The following is a 21,658-nucleotide window of genomic DNA, read 5'->3' as shown; positions in this document are numbered from 1 at the left end:
CTTGATTTGTTACTTGGGTATCACATCAGGTGTGTCTATATCAGCATAAATTAGAGGTTATTTACATACAGACACATTTAAAAATTTGGAAGTATTTATTCCCTGCAAGATCTACAGTGCAGATTTGAATTATGGCCTCTCAAACACTCTTAAAAAATTGTTGTATATTGCAAGACAGGAAGAAATGTCTAAAAGTAAAATGAAAAAGCTCCTTACGGGTCAGAAAGTTCCTGATTTGCTTGATGAGACTTCTCAGATCCTCATTGCTCCTGTCCACTTTTTCTTTGGTAGCGTTGGTTTTCAACAGGACGTCTTGAGCATTCTGCTTTGCCTCATCTGCCCTCAGTTTTGCTTCAGAGACCTATGTATGCGGAATAAAATACCCATGGAACAGCGTCACTCTTTCTAAAACGGACGAGAATATTATAAATGGTCCAGAAAATGACGTCAAAAAACTTAAGTATTTGGAGTCACGGCTTTTAGAAACAAACATCTCCCATTCAACCATATTATATTCTTGTATAGACAAAGTATTAACTATACCCATTCCTATACAACAGTCTTACCTAGCTAGGGCTAGCATATAACATTTTTTTCTAGTTGTTTTTAATTCCTCCAAAACATTTGGTGGTGTATAAGATGTTCTTTAGTCTCTCTCTCAGGTACCAACCTACATACTTCAGTTAACATGAAGTTAATACTTCATGTCACTTCAGAAGAATAAAGGCTCAACTGAAATAACAGCTGGAGGTATTCATAACCCTAGACCCATAGTTAGTAACATGGTTATTTCAAATTATTGTGAGAGACAAGCAGGTTCTTAAACCATCTGTGAATAAAACCTCCTCCTCTCTTTCCCTGACCTCACAAAAACTTAGGCCTTTTCGTTTTAGTCAGCACTTGGAATTGATTTGTCCCATTCAGCTCCTGCAGTCCATAACGGGAAGCAAACAAAACAGCCCCTCCGTGGAATTACCATCTTGGAGAGCCGCTCCACCTCAGCCAGGGCACCCAGGACATCTCGGTCGAAGTCCACGGCTTTCTGCCAGGCGCCGCGTGCGGCAGCAACCAGCCCGCCACAGCCAGGCCCCCCACACTGCTTCTGTCCTTCGTCGGTTCTGCAGTTGGGGCCGCCACATTCGGTCTCGGAACAGGCGGCTCCTGGAGGTGTTCCACACGTCTGCAGCGAGCCAAGGAACAAGCACGGGGTGCAGAGTGAGGCCGCTGCAGCCGACAGCTGTGCTGGGCCTGGGTGGCCCCAGAGAGCGTGTAGGTGGTCCTCAGTGAGGGTGCTTGAAAACAGTGTTCAGGATAGAGCAGAGCAGAGCAGAGAGCTCAGGGGTGAGCTAACCTGCTTATTTCCAAGGAAACAATGATTTACAGCCCTGCATCAATACCTTCTACCCTAATGAACGGGAATGCCATATGGGTTCTGTGCAGGGTGCAAATGTTATCTGCCCCATCAAGCTGAAGTCGGCCAATGTGAAAGTCAAAGAATGTGTCCCGTCCCCTTTCTCCTAACTTGGTAGGGTTTACCAAAAAAAAAGTATTGAGAACCTTCTTTACACCTAGCACCATGTTAACTGTTTTGGTGAAAAGGGTGATATAAAAGGCCCATTATCGGGCCTTTTAGTAATTTCCCATCTAGTAAGGAGGACAGGATCATTCTAGGTAAAACAGCCAAGAATAGGTCAGATGCTGCAAGTACGAAGGAAAGCAGGCAAAGCAGAGACCACTGAGTATTGTAGTTCGGGAAGGAGAGTTGGCTAGTGGGATTTGAGCAGGGGAAGTGGGGGAACATTCCACATGGGAGAGGAAGAGAGAAGACAAAGGTACGGGTATAACTTTTCCAAATAACCTCCCAACGGCCCTGCCAGACTCCTCCTTTCTTATCTACCAGAAACTTCCAAAGACCAGGGCTTGGTTGTAGAATATACACAGGAAATTGATAAATTACAAGATTGCTATGTGATAGAAAAGGCTGAGCAGGAAGAAAAATTACATGCAGAGCTATCCTTTTGTGGAAAATGGTCATGTTGAAAAGAGGCAAAAGCCATACTACAGTGAAAAACAGTTAACAGGATATTCCCAAACAAGTACTCCTTTTAATAAGTAGAAAAGTAGTTTTTGAATAAATACAGTCAACTGTTTAACCTAATAGTTTTGTAATAATTATAATCCCATTATATCTCAAAATAATGTGTCTGGTTTACAGCACATAAAAAGCTTCAGAAAATAACGTTTATTCCACATGCTGTACAAGAACATGAGCCTTAATCAAGAAGAGGTGCGTTAAGACCTTAGGGATGCTTTCTAAAAACTATCTGACGGCACACTAGAAGATCTGTTTTATTTCAGCAGCCTGGCAGGCTTAAAAAAAACCCAGCATGGGTGTAACTAAATATACACAAAGACAAAGAACCAAAGGTACTTGAAAAGCACAAAGGAGCAAAAATCTTTCTACAGGATAAGCGGTGGTATAGACTCTATAAAGGGAACTCTCACAGGATCATTAACACACACACAGAGTGGGAGATGGAAGGGGCGTAGGCAGTTCCTAGGCCACGCCCCTGACGGAAGGCAGGCCCAGGGCAGGGCTCCCGCTCCCGTGGCCAGAGGCACCCGCTGCAGCCACCCGCTCCCAAGACACCCTCTGCTGCAGAGCAAACATCCTTTAGCATGCTTATCTGCTTTGCATTTTAGTTTGGAGAGATTTCGTTTGTGATGACTAGTTTTTAATTAGAATTTATAAGGAAGGAGCCAATATACCGAAAGGAAGGAAGACAGATTTGGCATTTCACACTCGCGTGTCATGGCTTTGTCTCAGGTGCGATTACACATTGATCTAGGCCTCTTTCTCTATTAAAGAAATGGTGACAGGAGATCTCCTAACTCCTTATTTCCATTAGATGCCATCAAGTTTCCTAAGATAATGAAAATATAACCTTGTAGGCATTAATTATAAAGCACAGTGTGTTTTTGTCTATTTTGGAGAAGGCGGGCGGGGGGAAGGCCGAGAGGGCGGGGGACTGTCACTAAGACAAAATTGTAGTGAAGCCTGAACTCACAGCTTCCTAGGAACCCACCTTCCCCCTTGTACTGACCCTCTGTTCTAAGCTAAGAGAGCAGAAGCCTTATAAAATAAAGGTACAGTATATAAAAACATCCTCCAAAGTCTCTCAGATAGGTATTCTTCCATGAAAAACAATAAGGGAGCAAGAGGAAGAAACAGGCTTAGTTTGGCTTTTTTTGGCTTTCTGCCTGATTTTCATTGAACTCACTACTCAATTTCATTTGGCTTCAGAGTTACTTTTTAAAAGCTTCTGGGAAATGAATCCACTTCCTAGGCTGGTCTTCACTAGGTAAAGTTACTGGGACAAAGGAGCATTTTAACTAACACCCACCCACCCATGAAAAAACATTCTTTAGCGCCCTTTAATTTTTTTAAGAAGTCTCCCAGAATGATTCTCAATTGCTCCACTGAGATGGAGTTTGCACTTCAAATCAAAACAAAGTAAAAAATGTCCACAGTATAAAAAGGATCCAGTTTAGATAAGAAGGCAGTGACTCAATTCAGCAGCCTTGGGAATAGTAGTCCTGATTCTTGGTTGTACCAGAGAAACCTCTAGGAGAGAGGAAGGTTGGAAACCCACACACTGTTGTGTTTAATCTGGCTCGGTCACGGATAACCCAGACTGTGGGCCAGAGACTGAGCCCGGGAGTTTCCCTCCTGCTGACTCATTTGCAAAGTGGACAATGTTAAAGACAAAGCAGGGTGTTTTTTCTCCTGTAGCATGGCAGCCTTGAGGCCAAACCCTCAAACCTTACCATTTCGGCAGCAGCTGAAAGGTCGAGACTTTGTAGTTTGCCTGCCAGTTCATCCAGAAGGCGTGCCTGCTCCTCCTGTTTTTCCCTGAACTGGGACTCTTGCTCCAACATCAAGCCTTCCACTCTGTCCCGAGTGCGGGCCGACTGCTCCACAACGCCCCTGGAATCTGTGGTGGAGGCGTTCACGCGCTCCTCTGCCTCGAGAGACATCTGGAAATACTTGGTGATGCTGTCCAAGGCGCCTAGGGCATGAAATGAAATTGCCCATAGTTAATCCCCTTGTACTCGATCTCCCCATCAAGCAACGGCTGTATTTCCCGTCTAAACTGACCATATGGTTTTGTTTTAAAATTCAAGGAATAAAATCTTTATGAAGAAATACAACTTTCCTCTCATGATCAATGAATACACTTTGTCCCGTTAGCACCTAACTCTGGCTCTGGAGGACGCCAAACATCTGGATTAGAAAATTAAGTCAATCATGCAGATGTTGTTCCTACACACAGGCAAGCGTCCAGTTCTTTCTAAATAGCTGGTGTCAGGCAGCCTGTAGATTACATGTCCAGATGATTTTTCCCTTTTCTCAGTTATTTAACTATTTAGATCCACTAAAATGGCTAATACTATATACATAAAACAGCCTGACGTGTTTTGGCTTTAAGGATCTAGCCAAAAAAATAAGCAATCATGCATAAAGCAGGATGGATAGGCTGATGTGACACATTTTTAACTTTCTTTTGCTGTGGGGAGGGAAGGTCCCATAATACGGCCTACAATACCAATAAACGATTTGTAAATGTGATTTCCTGACCAAGTAACATTCTTGAATATAAAATGATGTGCAGAAGTATCAACTTAATTTCTTAACTTTTTACAAGAGCCCGTTTCTAAGAGAAGCCAAGGGGGTAAACCACTAACTGGAAAAAAAATTAAAAAATCAGGAAACACATGCCATTCTAATGCAACCACCACTGCTCGCTCCACGCAACCCCTTCTGTGCCCCGCGTCCCACGTTTGTAAAATGGGGACTTCAATCCTCATTTGTGCCAGAGTCTCGATGAGAAAAAGCTTTAAAATGACTACAAAGCACTTAATTTTCTTCTGAAAGTGCTCTATTAAAAGGTTAGGAGGGAGATGCAAGAGGGAAGAGATATGGGAACATATGTATATGTATAACTGATTCACTTTGTTATAAAGCAGAAACTAACACACCATTGTAAAGCAATTATACTTCAATAAAGATGTTTTAAAAAAAAATAAAAATAAAAGGTTAGACAGGTGGTAAAATCCATTGCCCAGGATTAAGTATTTGCACAAAAAAATGCTCACCCCGAATATCTGAATTTTTGATAAATTCCAGTTGTTCAGCAAGCTCTTTCACTGTGTTATCCAGGCTTTCCGCTTCTGTCTGTAGAGCATCTAGTTCTCTGGCCGTGCTGTTGTTTTGCGTAGCTGTGTCAGATAAATTTACTTCCACCTGAGCCATCTTTTCTGTAATATCTTTGGTTAGTTTCCTGTAAAGAGGAGGGCAAATTTACTTAAGGAAAATAAACCAAAGGGAAAACTTGAAGTGTCAATTTTACATTTTCTACTAATACTTTATCCATTACTCTGTAATTTCAGACCGATTCAGTAGTCTGTAATAATTTATCTTTAAGTACTGGTTTTATTCTTATCATTAAGAGACTATGTTAAATCTAATAATTTTTCTTTCTTCAAGACTTTGAAGAAAAACACAGCAGCACCACTCAGCTGTGTTGTGGCGGATGGACTACAGGAGGGATTCCGAATGTCTGATGTAACATGAGCACAGATCCAGAGCATGGAATACCAGCTCTGTACATAAGCAGCTTCAAGCCCATACAATCCCACAAACTCGAAAGATGTGACTCCAGTGTACAATTATGCCTCCCAGCCACCCACCAAAAATGCTCTCATGTGAACCTCAGGGACCTCCTTCAAGATGGGACATTCAGAAAGCAAGCCCCACCGCCACCAGGAAGACAGTGGGAGCAACCCAAAGGAGCTTTTCATACCCGACCCCCTTCAAGCCACGTCCCATCAAAGGAGCCTCCTCCTTCCACCCACAAAGCAACCCTTTTGTTTTTCCTGAGAAAGAAGGTAGTACCAGTAAGAATGGAATATGATAACCATTTAGCTTTCACAATATTTCATTTGGAATCTAAACCCAACTGCATTTTGTTCTGTATCTTCCTGTCTCCAAAGCTGTACTTTAGGCATCTATTTGTAAATTACTCGTATATACAGTGTGCATGTGTGTATGTATCTCAAAGAAAGGAATATTTGAGAAGACCTTACCCCTGGGTATCACCTAACTGAGTATTATTGTCTTCTCAGGAACATAATCGTACAAAAAACTGGGAAAATGCAGAGATGCTGAAAGGTTGGGGGCCAATCGAAAAATGATGTTTAAGGCTGAGAGAATACCATGACCCAACTCAAAGAAAAAGTGCTTAAAAGGATTTCGGGTTAAATTACATTTTGTAAACCTGATGGCTGTTTTCCTGAGGCTAGTTTCTTTTTTTTCAGTGCTTTGCTTTTATTAATCGGTTGATTCACAGAAGGCTTTCATTTCTCCTCAGGTCTCGTACAATGTTATAATTTTACAAAGTCAAATCTCACATTGTATATTTGTAAATAATGCCCCTTTGGATCCTAGACCACGCGTCCTTGGATACTGTGTTGAAAAAAGATTGATGAAATTGGTGTTCGTGAGGTGATTACAATCTGTCTGATTAGGTGAAGAGTGACGGTAGGACCAGGGCTGTCTGAGGAGTGTAGTCGCTCTTCTGGCAGGCTCTTGATGGATACCAGATTTTCTTGTTTTCCCTTAAGGTGCATGACACCCAGGCCAAAGAAATCATTTCCTAAATGGGCTTGCACTCAGACCAGGGCCTTCCACAGCTCGTTATCGCTACATGCGAGAAGTCTTTTTAATGAGGTTAAATTTCTCACTAAGTGCATTATGGCCCCGCATCAGACATCGCCTAACACCCTGGTCAACCGCATGATCTTGGCCGTGAGATCTGAGGCTTGAAATCAAGGGACTAGTTACTTTAAATCTAGAAGGTCTAGGAAGGACCTCCTACAAGGTACTTGAGCCAATGTCAGCGGTCAGCTTCCTGCTTCTCATACACAGCACTGAGATGAAAAGGCTTCTTAGAGATGCTGATTAAAAGTCCCATCACACAAAAATGTTACCGTAGTTCTGTCATGATATAATATCGCCTTAATGTATAGGACTTAGCCATGAAACAACCCCCTTGCTCATGCCAAATGGTGAGTCTACAATAAAAACCCATAGCATTTGGGGAAACACAAATGCTTCATACCCTTTCCTGTTTTGTCCTTTAGCTTAGACCTTATTCTGTTTTGGGTCGGGGCGGGGGGGTGGTCCTTTTTGGCAAAGGGAGTTGGAATGTTTGAGAGCAGGAAAGATGACTGGCTGGGAGAAATGGGAGAAAAAAATGGGAGAAAAAAATGGGAGTAAGTTCAGCATCACTTTGCTCAATTCTCTCTGCTTCCACTGGCAAAATACACGCTCTCCAATTAGATGATTACCCAGAGAAGGGCTAAGAAGAGGAATTTTCATCACAGAGAATTTGTTATAATTAGATGAATGAAGCACTGCTCTAGTGGACCAACAGCTGAGCAGTGGAAATAACCTAGAAATAGGAGTCTTATTTGTGGTAATGGACTTTCCCTGGTAGTAGCAAAACATATAACAACAATTCATACTGTTTTCTGTAATTACCTTACCATTTCATAGATCAATCCTTTTGTTACTCCGTCAGGGAAAGGTAAATACTATCCTCCCCTCCCCCGCAGGAGAGAAGAGAGAGGCTTAGAAATGAGCGAGTCATTCAAGTTCACAAGCGTAGCAAGTAACCCAGCTGTGACTCTGGTATGGATCCTTTGTCTCTGAATCCAGCATCCTGGCCATTCTACTGCCCGAGAGTACCGTTTGCAGAGAAGAGTGCTGAATATAACGTTCACACATTTTGCACTGCAGTCTCTGCAACTCTGGTCCCCAACAATGAGCCAGCGTCCACTCACCCCCATGCCCAGAGCAGCGACTGCTGGAAAACGAATGGCCCAGTTACCCGTTTTCACTCACAGCACTAACCACGCCTCCTGGTGGAAGGGCCACGCTGTGGATTCATCAAGTGGAAACAGCATCGTGAGCTGTTACTCTGGTTCATCAGCTACTTACTCTGCTTCCTCAAAGAGGTTCCCGACGTTCTTCAGCGGCTCGGCAGCTGGGCTCTGGGCCAGGACATCTCTGATCTCGTTGACTTTCTTCTCCACCGAGTCCACAGTGTCCCGGTAAGGCCCAATCACGCCACTGATCTTCAAGGCCTTGGCTTTCTCCAGGAACTTCTGGGTCCTGTTGGTCAACTCAGCGATGATCACGTCCCAGAGAGCGAAGCACTGGTGGCAGGGCACGCAGTCGGGGAAGGCACCCGAGTGCCCCCGAGTGCACTTGTCACAGCGTGGGCCCTCCACACCCTCGACGCAGACACACTGGCCGGTGGACTGGTCACACTGCGGTGTCTCGACGCCCCCGGGGTCGCAGTCACAGGCTAGAAGGGAGACGGCAGTGCTGGCTGAGCTACTAGAGCCCCAGCCTCAGCGACTTGGCAGTTAGAATCCTCAGTCACCGTTACAATGGGAAGGTTTGTAAATGGTCCACGACAGTTTACCAGCGGTTTGAACAGGGACCGCATGCTGCTTCCTCCAGAACACGCGTTACCTCAACCCTGGCTAATCATGTCTTAACAATAATAGTGACGATAGTTTGTTTTTTTTAAGTGAACACCATTGTACACCGTTGTGCCTGCCGCTGTACAGACGGTTTACGTGCATCATGTCATTTAATCCTCACCGTAACCCTACAGGATCCAGGTGTTAAAATCATCAGTTTTATGGAGTGGAAACTGAGGTTTAGAGAGGTTACATGACTGCTAAGTCTTCCAGCAAGGAAATGGCCAAGCCAGGATTCTAACTCAGCACTTTGCAGGCTCCATAGCCTGTGCTCTTAAGCTCTGTCCTGCCTTTGCCTCCCTCTTTTTTTGACCCGTCTGTAGATCCTACCAGGACAGACAATGCAGGTGACAGCCTGATGACGTGAGGCCTCTGGCCCGAGATACAGCAGTAATGAGCAACACACCAACATCCCTCTACCTGGTCACAAAGCAGAACAGTGAATGCTTGACGAAATGCAATAAAGTTGATTAAAAAAAAAAACTAAATCAGGCAGCCGTCTCAGGAATTCCAAGTATCCGATTAAAAGGCTTTCAACTCAGTGTCATCTAACTCGTGGGTGGGTGTCTGCCATTGTGGTAACCACCCCCAGCCCTAAGAGCACAGGCTCATAAAACATCTGAAGTGATAGAAAGGGGCTTGGGAGCCATTCAGTCCCAACCTCTCACTGGCCCAACAGGGTGGGCACCTTAGGCAGAACCAAATGGTACAGGGTGAAATCTGCGTTCTTGGCCAACGGACTGTGGCTGAGATTACCCATCACGAGGCCTACGCCATTGAACCCTGGCTCAGAGTCCCAAAGCTCAGGTGACTAACTTGGTTTTATATCAACACTTGACATTTCACAGTATCTGTACAGTGTTTGAATAACAAAAGGCCTGTACACACATCTTATCGCTGGCCTTAAATCCTTTCTGGGAAAAGGTGGGGATAAAAAAAAAAACAAAGATCCTATCTCCCTAACTAGATTGTGGACTCCGAGGGCAGAGGTACACCTGTAACCATCTTTCCATTCTCAGCTCTGAGCACAGGGTCAACTTGCAAACTGGAGTTCAACTGTCTTTGCCAAACGAGCCTTTAACCTCGCTTTTGATACAGGCACGCAAGAGACGTCCATACACCCCTACAAAAGAAAATAATCCTCCTAAGACGCAATGTCAATTGTGGCAAAGCCCAACAGAATCATCCTCTCTGAGGTAGCTTTGCACCCCAGTGCTCATAGCAGCACTATTTACAACAGCCAAGACACAGAAGCAACCTAAGTGTCCATCAACAGATGAATGGATAAAGAAGATGTGGTGTATATATATACATACACACACACACACACAAATGGCATATTACCCAGCCATCAAAGAAGAATGAAATAATGCCATTTGCAGCAACATGGATGGACCTAGAGATTATCATTCTAAGTGAAGTAAGTCAAAGACAAATCATATGATATTGCTTATATGTGGAATCTAAAAAAAAAAAAAATGATACAGATGAACTTATTTACAGAACAAATAAACCCTGAGACACAGAAAACAAACTTACGGTCACCAAAGGAGAAAGGTGAGGGAAGGGAGGGATAAATTAGGAGTTCGGGATTAACATGTACACACTACTACGTTTAAAATAGATAAACAACAAGGACCTACTGCACAGCACAGGGAACTATACAATATTTTGTAATAACCTATAGGGGGAAAGAATCTGAAAAAGAATATATAACTGAATCACTGTGCTGTACATCTGAAACTAACACAACATTGTAAATCAACTATACTTCAATTAAAAACAAACAAAAAAACCCCTTCTTGAGTCAATAGGTGTGATTGCCTCTGAAAGACTTTCTAATAAAACATCTTCCAGAACCGGTTTCACCGATGGTCCTGAGAAGCAAAACGCCTCTATCCTCCAAAGCCAGGAAGACGTGTTTGTGGCTTGGACCGTTCACCTGAACATCCTCACACCTTGCCTTGTATTGTTAGTTTAGCTTTTCCTGGCCTTTGTTTGCCAACTACACTCCACGATCTCAAGCGGCAAGTGTGAGTAGCACAGCCTTGTAATGAGAGCGCAGGCTGCCCGGTGGTGAATCCTGCCTTCCCCACACCCAGCTATGCGGCCCCGGGGAGGACAGAGACTGACTCATGCTTTCCGCATAAAAGGGGGAATGATTACACCTAGCTCCTCCTAGGATTGCTTTCAGGATGAAATAACTTAACTCTAAAATATTCAGAGAAGTGTCTGGTCCAGAGTAAGCGCTCAATAAATGTTTTTATTCTTAACACTCTGTCCAAGTGTCTGGTGGTTCCTGCCCAGAGTGCTGCCTGATCATATTTCCATGGGAAAAAAGTTGTCATGGCCTTACGTTAGTCTTTGCATATTTGCCAATAACATGATTCTTAAACAATCTGAAGTTTGGAATACTCCAGTCTTCAACCTTTAGGATTTAAAATCTGTAGCATTTTCCTGGTACCTTACGTTTTCAAAACAAAGCTTCTTTTTCCTTAAGCATTTTGTTTCTTTCTAGGCAGGTTTCATTTTCCTGTGTTCTTTGGGGCATTCTCATGAATTGGGAAGCAGCTTAGGTGAGCTGTGGATAACTCTTTTCCCTAGACCATTAATTAGTTCTAGGAGATGTTCCCAGAAATGAGAGTTCCATGATCAAGCAGGTTCGGGAGATTCTACATCCTCCTCTTGAAGGTTCAAAACAAACAGCATATTAAAGACTCATAGGAGTTCTGCAGGAACAACCCTGTTTCACATTTTTTTTTTTTTTTTTTTACCCAGTCATATCCCAGACTCATTGGACCGTGGGATCTTTCTCTAGTGGAATACCTAATGACACCCCAGAAAAAGAATGGGAAAGGCTTGGGGAAACCACTGCCCTCATCAGTTTCTACAATCAGGAGGATGGGAAGAACTTCAGACTTTAGGAATGAATTTCCATATCATCTCATAAAATTTAGTCATCTTCCAAAAAGCTGTAAGTTAACCTGGGTCATCTAGGTCCTAGCCTCTCAAACTCCGGCGCGCATCGGAATCACGTGCAGGACTCGTTTAACACATTTCCACCCCACTCCCAGATCTGGAGCCAGTGAGGTCTGAGAATTTGTATTTCTATCAGTTGCCAGGAGATGCTGATGCTGAAGGCTGCTACACCCCATTTTGGGGAGTACTGACTGTTACCTTCCCAGCTGTTCTCCTCCCTTCTGCCTGTTAAGTGTGTATGTGTGTGTGGAGTGGAGCAATCATGAGCCTCGAGTTAACCCATGTAAGCTGATGCACCGACCTCAGGACCTGTGCAAGTGGGGGGCCTTCATGATGCCATGTGAAATGAATCAGACTGTCAGTCACTCCTGTCCCGCAAGCCCCAGCAGGTAGCCCTGTTTGGGGCCTCAGTGGCCCAGCAGATCTGTCCTATTTTACCATCCCCCTTAGGCTTGGGACAACGGTAGCAGATGCTGCACGTGCTTAGAAAACCTTTCTTTCCCCTAGATAATGCAAAGGTACACTTCAGTTCAGTCCTAAAGAGGTTTTCACTAGATTCATGCTGGGGGCAAGGGATGTGTGCATATGTTAAATTTATTTTTAATTTCTCTAACAATTTTTCATTGAGGTCATTGGTAAAGGCATGTCTTGCTCTCATTCTGTCATGGGCATCTTTGAGGGGGAAAATATTGGCCCCAAACTGGGGGATTTAGAAGGCAAGGGCCCTCCCATTAAGACTTTCCTTGTTTGTCTTTCACACAGCTACATTTTTTATCTATAAGGAGAATACTTAGCTATGACTCAAGTCTTTCCAGAAGCATATAGGTGGTCCCAGAAAGTCTAAACCTGTGCCCTCCAACAAACCACTTCAACTGAAAGATTAGCAATGGAAAGCATATTTGGCAATTAATCACATAATTTGAGAAGAACGGTCATGTTCTTTTCCCATAGTCCACCTAATTCTCGTCCCAGCTGAGCTCTGGACCCTTCCCCTCAAGACCAGCATCGCAGAGGCAGGGCAGAGCTTCAGCGCCCTCCAGAGACCAGGACCCACTCAGCTGACAACACTCCTCCATTTGAAAAGTACAGTCAAATTTCATAGATGGCTGGATTGCAGTTTCATCACTGAAAAAGTCGATCCTGACCTTTCACTGGAAGGGTACCAAATGACTACCTAAAACGCATCAGGTTTTCATTTCAAACTGAAGCTGGGAAACCGCTAAAGTGCCGGTGGGCACGTGCTTCTTTCCCTTATTGAGTTTCCAGAACTGCTTCTCTAATGGGGTCACCTGGGAGGCAAGAACTAGAAGGCCCACACTTAGGACCTTGTAAAAAGACCTTCCCTAAGAGTAAAGGTTCGTTCTCACCCGACAGTTTAAAACTTCAAGGACACTAAAATTGTGAAGGAGACTCTCCAATCAATCATTTCTCACATTCACTGGGATGGGAAAAATCAGCTAATGTGCAGGCTGTCTCTGACGGGGGCCAATGGGTTTTCTCCTCTCTTCAGAGAAAGGCATAGGAGTCCAGGGGGACCTGCAGCTCAACGTGGCTTTAAGGAATGGGATCATCTGGCAGAGGATCAAAAACTTTCTCTTGGGAAGAAGAAGAGGGTATATAGCAAAAGTTGTTGCCTGATTTTTAAGCTGAACAAATTGTGAAGATGACGAACAGCATTCTAAAAATGAGACTGTCATCATTTTAACAAGCCATGAGAATTCTACCTTCATCTATAAATATATTCTTGGTTATGTGGGCAGCGGGTTCTCTCAATTTTTACTAAGTTTTCTCCTCATTTAAAACAAGAGGTACAGGGCTTCCCTGGTGGCGCAGTGGTTGAGAATCTGCCTGCTAATGCAGGGGACACGGGTTCGAGCCCTGGTCTGGGAAGATCCCACATGCCAAGGAGCAACTGGGCCCGTGAGCCACAACTACTGAGCCTGCGCATCTGGAGCTTGTGCTCCGCAACAAGAGAGGCCGCGATAGTGAGAGGCCCGCGCACCGCGATGAAGAGTGGCCCCCGCTTGCCGCAACTAGAGAAAGCCCTTGCACAGAAACGAAGACCCAACACAGCCAAAAATAAATAAATAAATAAATAAATAAAAAAAATAAAGGAATTCCTTTAAAAAAAAAAAAGTCTTTAAAAAAAAAGATTTATGTCTTATTTAAAAAAAAAAAAAAAAAAAAACAAGAGGTACAAACTATTAGGTATAAAATAAGCTACAAGGATATCCTGTACAACACGGAATATAGCCAATACTTTATAATAACTATAAATGGAGTATAACCTTTAAAAATTGTGAATCATTATACTGGACACCTGTAACATATAATATTGTACAGCAACGATACTTCAATTAAAAAAATAAAAGTAAATAAAACATGTTCTCTAAGAGGTAGGCAGATGAAAAATATTGTACCCATTTTAGAGATATTGAGATCTAGAGGAAAGCGTTAGCAAGTGAATGCCAGAATGGGAAACATCGGCCCATGTGCCTCTGTCTCAGTAGGTGTAACTTTTCTGCTTTCTTTGTATCCTCCCCTCCCTGTCTGCAGACCTCCCCTGCCCATTGAAGAAAATCCATCCCCAATGGTGAAACCAAAGCTCCTCATTACTCTCCACGAAGACAGTTTCCATGACACCTGCCAAGTGACTCCAGTTCCTACCGGGCTTCCCTCCTCTGATGCTGCAAAGGACAGCACCACTCACCTCCAGCGGTCCTGCTACTTTACCTACCCTTTCCCCACAGCTTGCAAGCTCCGCCCCCCCAGCCCCCCTCTCAGGGAGCAGCTCTCCTCTGCTGCATCCACTCCCCACTGGGCACCCCAGTGGGCAGTCACTCAGGGTTGTGTTGATCCCCTCTTTCCTTTTGAAGCTTGAACTTGCCTGGGGACCGAGAGAGTGCTATATCCTAAAATCAGGTGACGGTTTATTCGCTTTTGCCGTGGACCTTGCCTCACAGCAATAAGGGACCCCAGGATGTGCTATCATGCCCAAAGCTTTACTTACTTTACTTAGGCTTTTCTATTTTACTTTAAATGCTTTTTCATCTCTGAAATGTGATTTTCTTTTTCTTTAAATTCTCTACCTCCTCCAGCCCCACCTTTTTTTTTTGGCCTCAGTACTATAAGTTCAGTTTTGAAGTGAAAGTTGGAGAATGACTATGACTTCACCTGCAGAAATGAGCTGGCTGTCTGGCCCAGGAGTTGGCAAACATTTTCTATAAAAGATAGTACGTATTTAGGCTTTGCAGGCCCTATGGGCTCTGTCACAACCGCTCAACTCGGGCACTGCAGCACAAAGGCAGCCCCAGACAATATGTAAACAAATGGGCATGGCTGTGTTCCATTAAAACTTTATTCACCAGCCCAGGCTGTGAGCTGGATTTGGCACATGGCCGTAGACAAGCCTTCCCTCTACTAACAGAGGATCTGTGGTTCTCTGAAGAGTCAAATTAAATCTGATTTCCTGAGCCACCCTGGAAATAAAAAGGTGGGTGATTGTAAATGAATCCCAGCCTGAGAAAAGATGACAAGCATTAAAAAAAAAAGAAAATTACTTATGTCTGAGAAAAAATGTATTTCGATTTTCTACAAAAAAGTTTGAAATGAGAAACAAGCTGGATGAAAAAAAATGCCACTCCCCAGAGCCTCTCACCTATGGCCCACATTTCCAATCAGCCTGGGTTCAAGAAACACTGGCCTTTTCCAAGAGCCAGGATCCCTGCTTCTGCTATCCACCAATCAACAGGAAGATTCCTCCTGTGACCCCTTCAGTCCTCAGGGCACAAGGCAGGGCTCTGGGCCGAGGCTTTCTCGGGCACGTTCAGGACTGGGTAGGCGAGATCCTCTCCATCTAGCACAGTGATGGGCTTGTTCAGACTCGGCACCATCGGCCAAGAGCCCCAACCCGCCAGGACAATGGGAACATTCAACAATTCATGAGCTGGAGGCTCAACTCGTTTGTCCTTGACATAACTCCATTTTTTTCCATAAGGAGACTACTTAGCTATGACCTAAGTCTTTCTATAAGCATATTGTTAGCGAGGTGGCCCCAGAAAGTCTAAACTTGTGCCCTGTTCAACTAAATGATTTGAAACTGAAGACTCTTGGGCAATGAATGATGTAATTTGAGAAAAGTGGTCACATTTTTCTCCCCATAGTTCCACCTAATTTCAGATGACACCTATTCTTGTCCCTGCTGGTCGCTGGACCCTGTCCCTTCAAGTTCTTATCCTCCCGTTTTCACTGGTGACTCTGTTCCTGAACTCTGTCCACTCCTGAATTTTTGTCCCTGCCCTCATCATATTATACTGGTCCTGCTCCGACTGCCATCCTGTGTGCACAAGGTCCGCAGCTGGCCAGGACTCCCCCATCGTTAACTCAGTTCTCACCCTCTCTGGGTGCCTTGTCAGTTACGAGCTTTCTCCACAGAGTGTCGAAAGCCTTTGGGTCCCCATAGTTTCTTATGTAACAGGCTGACCTTTCTTCTAGATAAAACGAACAAAGAAGTTGGCAAACATGGAGGCCGTGGATTCCTCTCTTTGCAAAGTTTCTAAAACATGATCTAACTTTTGACCTGAGCAAGTTGACACTGTTCTTATAAGCCACAATGTCTCTGGCAGATTTAGAGGCGAAAGTTTGAAGATTAAAGGGTAAGGGGTAAAGTTCTGAGTATTAAATGAACAATCCTCTGACTGACTCTGACTCCAGGAAACAGGTTTTCCATGCTAATAAAGCTTAGACGGAGCAAAAGGTCAGAAAGCTTTGGCAGCCAAAGCTATTTTGCCAATGACACATGCTGACAGAATCAGGCTATAAGCAATGATAGAACTATTATCTGGAGAAAATCAAGCTCTTGGGGCAGTACAAGATTGAGGAATTTAACAGAATTGTGGTTAGAGCTCTGGAGAAACCAGATTTTAAGCAGGATCTTACTTGCAGGAGACATCTCGAATCAAGTGGTCCACTGAATGTCACGGACCTTCTAAAGGAAGTAAGAAAATCAGATCCCATTAAGAACCAACATCGGGGGCTTCCCTGGTGGCGCAGTGGTTGAGAATCTGCCTGCTAATGCAGGGGACACGGGTTCGAGCCCTGGTCTGGGAAGATCCCACATGCCACGGAGCAAGTAGGCCCATGAGCCACCATTACTGAGCCTGCGTGTCTGGAGTCTGTGCTCCGCAACAAGAGAGGCCACGATAGTGAGAGAAGCCCGCGCACCGCAATGGAGAGTGGCCCCCACTTGCCACAACTAGAGAAAGCCCTCGCACAGAAATGAAGACACAACACAGCCAAAAATAAATACATAAATAAATAAATTAAAAAAAAAAAAAGAAAAAGAAAAGAAGCAACGTCGGGACTGAAGGATGATGAATTAAAGCACACTTATCAACACAGCCTTCATATCTCCTCTGTGGAGCAAACCTTCATCTCATCCAAGATGTTAGTACAGACCCTTCTGGCTACATCTCGAATGAAAAAAAACAAATCATATGCCATTGGTTCTGGTCGTGTCCACTGTTTGAAGTCTTCTGGCTGTTAAGGAACAGATGAGTTGACTCTGAAAGAACATGTAGTATCTAGGTTTGTGACTTTTGACAGAATATTCTGAATGAACCGCTAACTTGCAGATCTGTATTATTTCTCACTACAGTTGTATCCAAAAAAGAAAAAGATATATATTTTTTTAATGTAGAGTCCAACAGGGACCTAGAATTTCAGATGTGTAATGAAGAAAATGTATCAAAGAGCAAGTAAGAAACTACAGAAGATGTTTATCCATAGTTATAAACTTAAAACATAGGGAAGAAAACCCAAGTAGGAGAGAAAGAAGAGGAATACAGAATAGCAACAGTCATTTAAAATCTTTCCCATAAACGCTTTTACTTGAAGATCTTAAAAATAACCTGGCAGGTCAAAAAAAAAAAAAAATTGCAACAGCATAAAAATTAAGCAATCCTTCTGATTCACATGATTGTAACAAGTTTTGTTCTTAAGAAAACATCAAGTTTTCCCTCACAGTCCTAGTTAATCATAAGCCTAAGTGGGAATCTGGGTTTCAGTCACATTTAACAGACGTGGCGCTCCCGTCACCTGTTCCTTTGTTGTCCCCGCTGACGAGGACAGTACACTCCTGCCGAGGGCTTTAAGTGTCAGCACCACCTGCCTGTTACACTGGGATCAAACGATCCTACCAGAACACTTAGCTCTGCTTGTGCAGACAAGAAAGCTGGCCCCAGCATCCTGTTCAGAGGGGGAAAAAGTCAATTTGCGGAACTCAATGGTGAATATGAGCACATTTTGGTTAAAAGCATTTTTAAAAGCCATTCTGGTTACTCAACCATAAAAACGAATGAAAAAATGCCATCTGCAGCAACATGGATGGACCTAGAGATGATCATACTAAGTGAAGGAAGACAGATAGAAAAAGACAAATATCATATAATATCCCTTATAGGTGGAATCTAAAAAACAGTACAAATGAACTTATTTACCAAACAGAAACAGACTTACAGACATAGAAAACAAACTTATGGTTACCGAGGGGGAAAAGGATGGGGGAGGGATAAATTAGGAGGTTGGGATTCACATTTATACACACTACTATATATAAAATAGATAACCAACAAGGACCTACTGTATAGCACAGGGAACTCTACTCAGTATCTTGTAATAACCTATAAGGAAAAGAATCTGAAAAAGTATATTTTTATATACACACACATATATATATATAACTGAATCACTCTGATGTACACCTGATACACTGTAAATCAACTATACTTCCATTTAAAAAATAATAAAAAAATAAAGCCATTCTGTATGTATTTGGGGTACGTATGTATGCTTGTCTGTGCTGAGACAAACCTCACCCCTGGGGAACAGAGCTGGAAGCCAGCAGGTCTACTTTTTACCACCTACATGCCTCCAGGATTTTTTGTTTTTAAACCATGAGCATGCATTTCTTTCGTAATCAAACCTCGTTTTTATAGACAAGTTCATTTGTGCTGTACTGGACAGAAGGCTCCCTCAGACACCCGTCGCCTCCACTCCACCCGAGAGCCCGGCGCCCGCGCCTCACCTCGGCACTCCACGCTGGGGTCCCCCCAGAAAAGCTCCTGGCACTCGCTGCACGTGCGGCCTCCGAAGCCAGGCATGCACTGGCACTGCCCCGTGAACTGCGGCCAGAAGACAGAGCCGGGTCAGACAGGCTGCCGGGCCAAGGCCAGGCTGCACTGCCTTTTCCGGCTGCCAGTTACGGGAAGGGGGACCCATCTGTCGGCCTGAGAAGGCCTCACACCTGACCAGGAACAGGGCATCTTATGCTGAGCCCAGGTGCTGAGGGCCCCAGGCCGGTGTCTCCTAACTGCTCTTCTGCAACTGGGGCTGGGAAGGCCCAGGGCACGTCTCCCTTTATTGACATGTTTCCTCACATCGCTCACAAGCCTGGACCACCTGTGACTCACTCACCATTCTGTGTGTGTCAGGGAACAGGAGAACTTTCTACAATGTTGGGTATGACTATGTGGTTCATGTCAGGCTGTGTGGTTAAGGGGAAAAAAGCCTGATTCGGCAGCCAGGTATTGAAGAAAAACGGCCCCCCTTGTCCATTCTAAAGCGAGTCTGCACCCCTTCAGCTGGGGCGCTAGGCTGCGGTGCTACGGGTGCACCCGATGGGGCCTCTGGGCACAGTTACGCAGCCCCAGCCAAGGGGGACCGGTGACGGTGCGTATCCAGTCTGTGCTGTGTTTGCCAAGCTGCATGCCCTGGTGCAAGGCTGTGACCACATGGAGGGGTGCCTTTCTCTAACTGGGGCCCGGCCACCAAACAGCTGCCACCAGGACTCAAAGTCATCTTTCCATATGCCATGACGGCCTCCGCCGGCCACAACGCCTCACCTCGTTACAGGACGGCCCGAAGGCATGAGCAGCATCGCAGGCGCACGGGTCACACCCTGTCCCGCTGGCCAGCTGCCAGGTGTTGGGTGCACAGCGGTCACAGTTCTGGCCGATCACATTAGGGAGACACAAGCACTGCCCGGTGATTTTGTCGCACTGGCAGTCAGAGCCGTTACAGTGCTCCTGCACGGTGCCCAGGTAATTGCAGACACACTCTGAAAAAAGAACAGCAGGTCAGACGTACTTACAGAGTCACACTCGGAAAACACACAGAACACGCCAAAGTCAGCTACATCAGATGACTACCATTTTCCCTCTCCAGATTTCGACTTGGAAATGCAAACAAGTAGAGAAAGGAACAGAGGGGATTAAAAAAAAATCTAAAACTGTGGCCTTCATCTTCTTATGATGTCCCGTGCAGTTCTGACATTTCCCAGGCAGACCTGCAAAATGACACATTCTGCCCGGCAGTATTTTCAAAATACTTGATTTAATAAGCGGCTGGTGAGTCATTGTAAAGTTGAAGATTTAACTGGAAGTAAAACCTATGCTGTGGGAACGGAGATACCTAATGATTTCAAACTCTTGGCAGGGAAGAACAGTCATGGCTGTGTGAGCCGTGGCAGGGAGAAGCCCTTTAAGCGAGGAAGGCTTAAAGCAATCAGGTCCTGCTGGTCCTCAACATTCCACACGTGTTTGTATCAACAAAGACAGGGGCCTGGGGGCCGTGCAGCCACAGCAGGAAATGCTGGCTGATCTCGTGATGAGAGAGAAATAATGTGTTCCAAAACAGAGACTTCAGAGATGTTACTTCTTTCTTTTCCTTAAGCTGGAAGGCTCTATCCATCAACGACGTAAGAAAAGGTACGGACCAAAGTGCGTATTTAGGACGCAGAAGTCCCAGCCCATCAGCAAGTTCATGGGCAGAACATAAAATCCATATACTCTATGGGATGGCATTTATCACGGGGACAGCGACACAGCTTTTGGTTCCCTTTCAGGCACTGAGCCACAACTCGACACGTCAGCTCTGCCAGGAAATGAGGATGTAAAGAAAAAAAAAAAATCATCCTCATCTTTCTTTTGTCACCAGTGAAATTTTACCCCTCTGAACAAGCATTTTCCCCGATGAGATAAACCCCCGAAGAATAAAATCCCCCAAGGAGGAGGAGGAGGAGGAAGAGAGTGGGAGTCATCCAAAGGAGCGGGCAGAGGGAACGTGCATCTTACTGCGACAATCCTGCTGGAGGGCGTCGCCATAGTAACCGAAGCGGCAGAGCTGGCAGTGCTCCCCCTCCGTGTGGTACAGGCACTTGAGGCACCTCCCGGTCTCCTTGTCACAGGCTTCTGGGTCCGTCGTGTCGATGTTGTGGTGACACTGGCAAGGCTGACACGTGCCCCCCGCGTCCGAGGGATTGCCAAAGAAGCCCGAGGCACAGTCGTCGCATCTGGAGCCTGTTGTCCAATAAAACCGGCATGGGACCTTCGGCTTTGCCCACTGAAAGGTCTGGTCCCCCGACATTCCCGCCAACCAGAGGGCCCACCCAGGCAGCGCCTCGGTCCCCAGCGTGCTAGTTACCGAGCCGGGTGACTGAGCCTTCAGGGGAAATGAATGGGCCGTTAGCCGTGAGGGGAAGCCGCGTCTTTGCAGCGGTGCTGCTGCAGCCCGGCTCCGCGGCCGCGGTGGGGCGGGGAGAGTTTGGAGGCTCCAGCACACAGGAGGTTAGCTCCTCGTTGCACAGGGATGCACAGATCAGGAGTGAAACAACGGTCTCACAGCGGAAAGCTTAGCTGGATGTTACATCCTAACCCGAGGCTTATATTCACTGGAAAATCCCTGCTCCTCCATGAGCAACCTGAAAAATGGGGCCCCTCGGAATGACCGATTTCCCTTCTTAAGGAATCCCAAAGGATAAACAAGGTCCTACTGTATAGCACAGGGAACAATATTCAGTATCCTGGGATAAACCATAATGGAAAAGAATATGAAACAGAATGTATATATATATGTATAACTGAATCACTTTGCTGTACAGCAGAATTTAAAACACTGTAAATCAACTATACTTCAGTAAAATAAATTATTTTTAAAAATCCTGAAACATGCAAATTGGCTGAGCCATGGATAAGCATAAAGAGTATTTGAAACGGTGGCATCAAGGATG

General features: G+C 44.8%; 2 protein-coding genes and 1 long non-coding RNA gene across 5 annotated transcripts in view; 2 read left to right on the top strand and 1 right to left on the bottom strand.

The window, feature by feature from the left end:
* DLD (dihydrolipoamide dehydrogenase) overlaps positions 1–7,171 on the top strand; it is a 52,868-nt gene extending 45,697 nt beyond the window's left edge. For all 3 annotated transcript variants that reach the window (XR_014246861.1, XR_014246862.1, XM_082399842.1), the window contains one exon: positions 5,549–7,171. The gene's annotated coding sequence lies outside the window, so the exon portion shown is untranslated. The remainder of the gene's footprint in view (positions 1–5,548) is intronic.
* LAMB1 (laminin subunit beta 1) overlaps positions 1–21,658 on the bottom strand; it is a 75,716-nt gene that overhangs the window by 6,586 nt on the left and 47,472 nt on the right. Inside the window, exons 22-29 of the mRNA XM_082399701.1 lie at positions 20,724–20,948; positions 19,494–19,708; positions 18,677–18,773; positions 8,063–8,432; positions 5,158–5,342; positions 3,829–4,070; positions 977–1,180; positions 217–361 (exon numbers count right to left, since the gene is read on the bottom strand). Of these exons, the coding sequence (XP_082255827.1) occupies positions 217–361; positions 977–1,180; positions 3,829–4,070; positions 5,158–5,342; positions 8,063–8,432; positions 18,677–18,773; positions 19,494–19,708; positions 20,724–20,948 (1,683 nt within the window). The remainder of the gene's footprint in view (positions 1–216; positions 362–976; positions 1,181–3,828; positions 4,071–5,157; positions 5,343–8,062; positions 8,433–18,676; positions 18,774–19,493; positions 19,709–20,723; positions 20,949–21,658) is intronic.
* Positions 8,439–15,476, top strand: LOC309632408. Its single transcript, XR_014246897.1, has 2 exons — positions 8,439–13,400; positions 13,787–15,476. It is a non-coding gene; the product is annotated as an uncharacterized lncRNA (long non-coding RNA).

The sequence above is a fragment of the Balaenoptera borealis genome (assembly GCF_965194805.1).
Source record: "Balaenoptera borealis genome assembly, chromosome: 7".
NCBI classification, from domain to species: Eukaryota; Metazoa; Chordata; class Mammalia; order Artiodactyla; family Balaenopteridae; genus Balaenoptera; species Balaenoptera borealis.
Note: the sequence above shows the minus strand (reverse complement) of the source record. Positions and strands in the feature narration are given on the sequence as shown.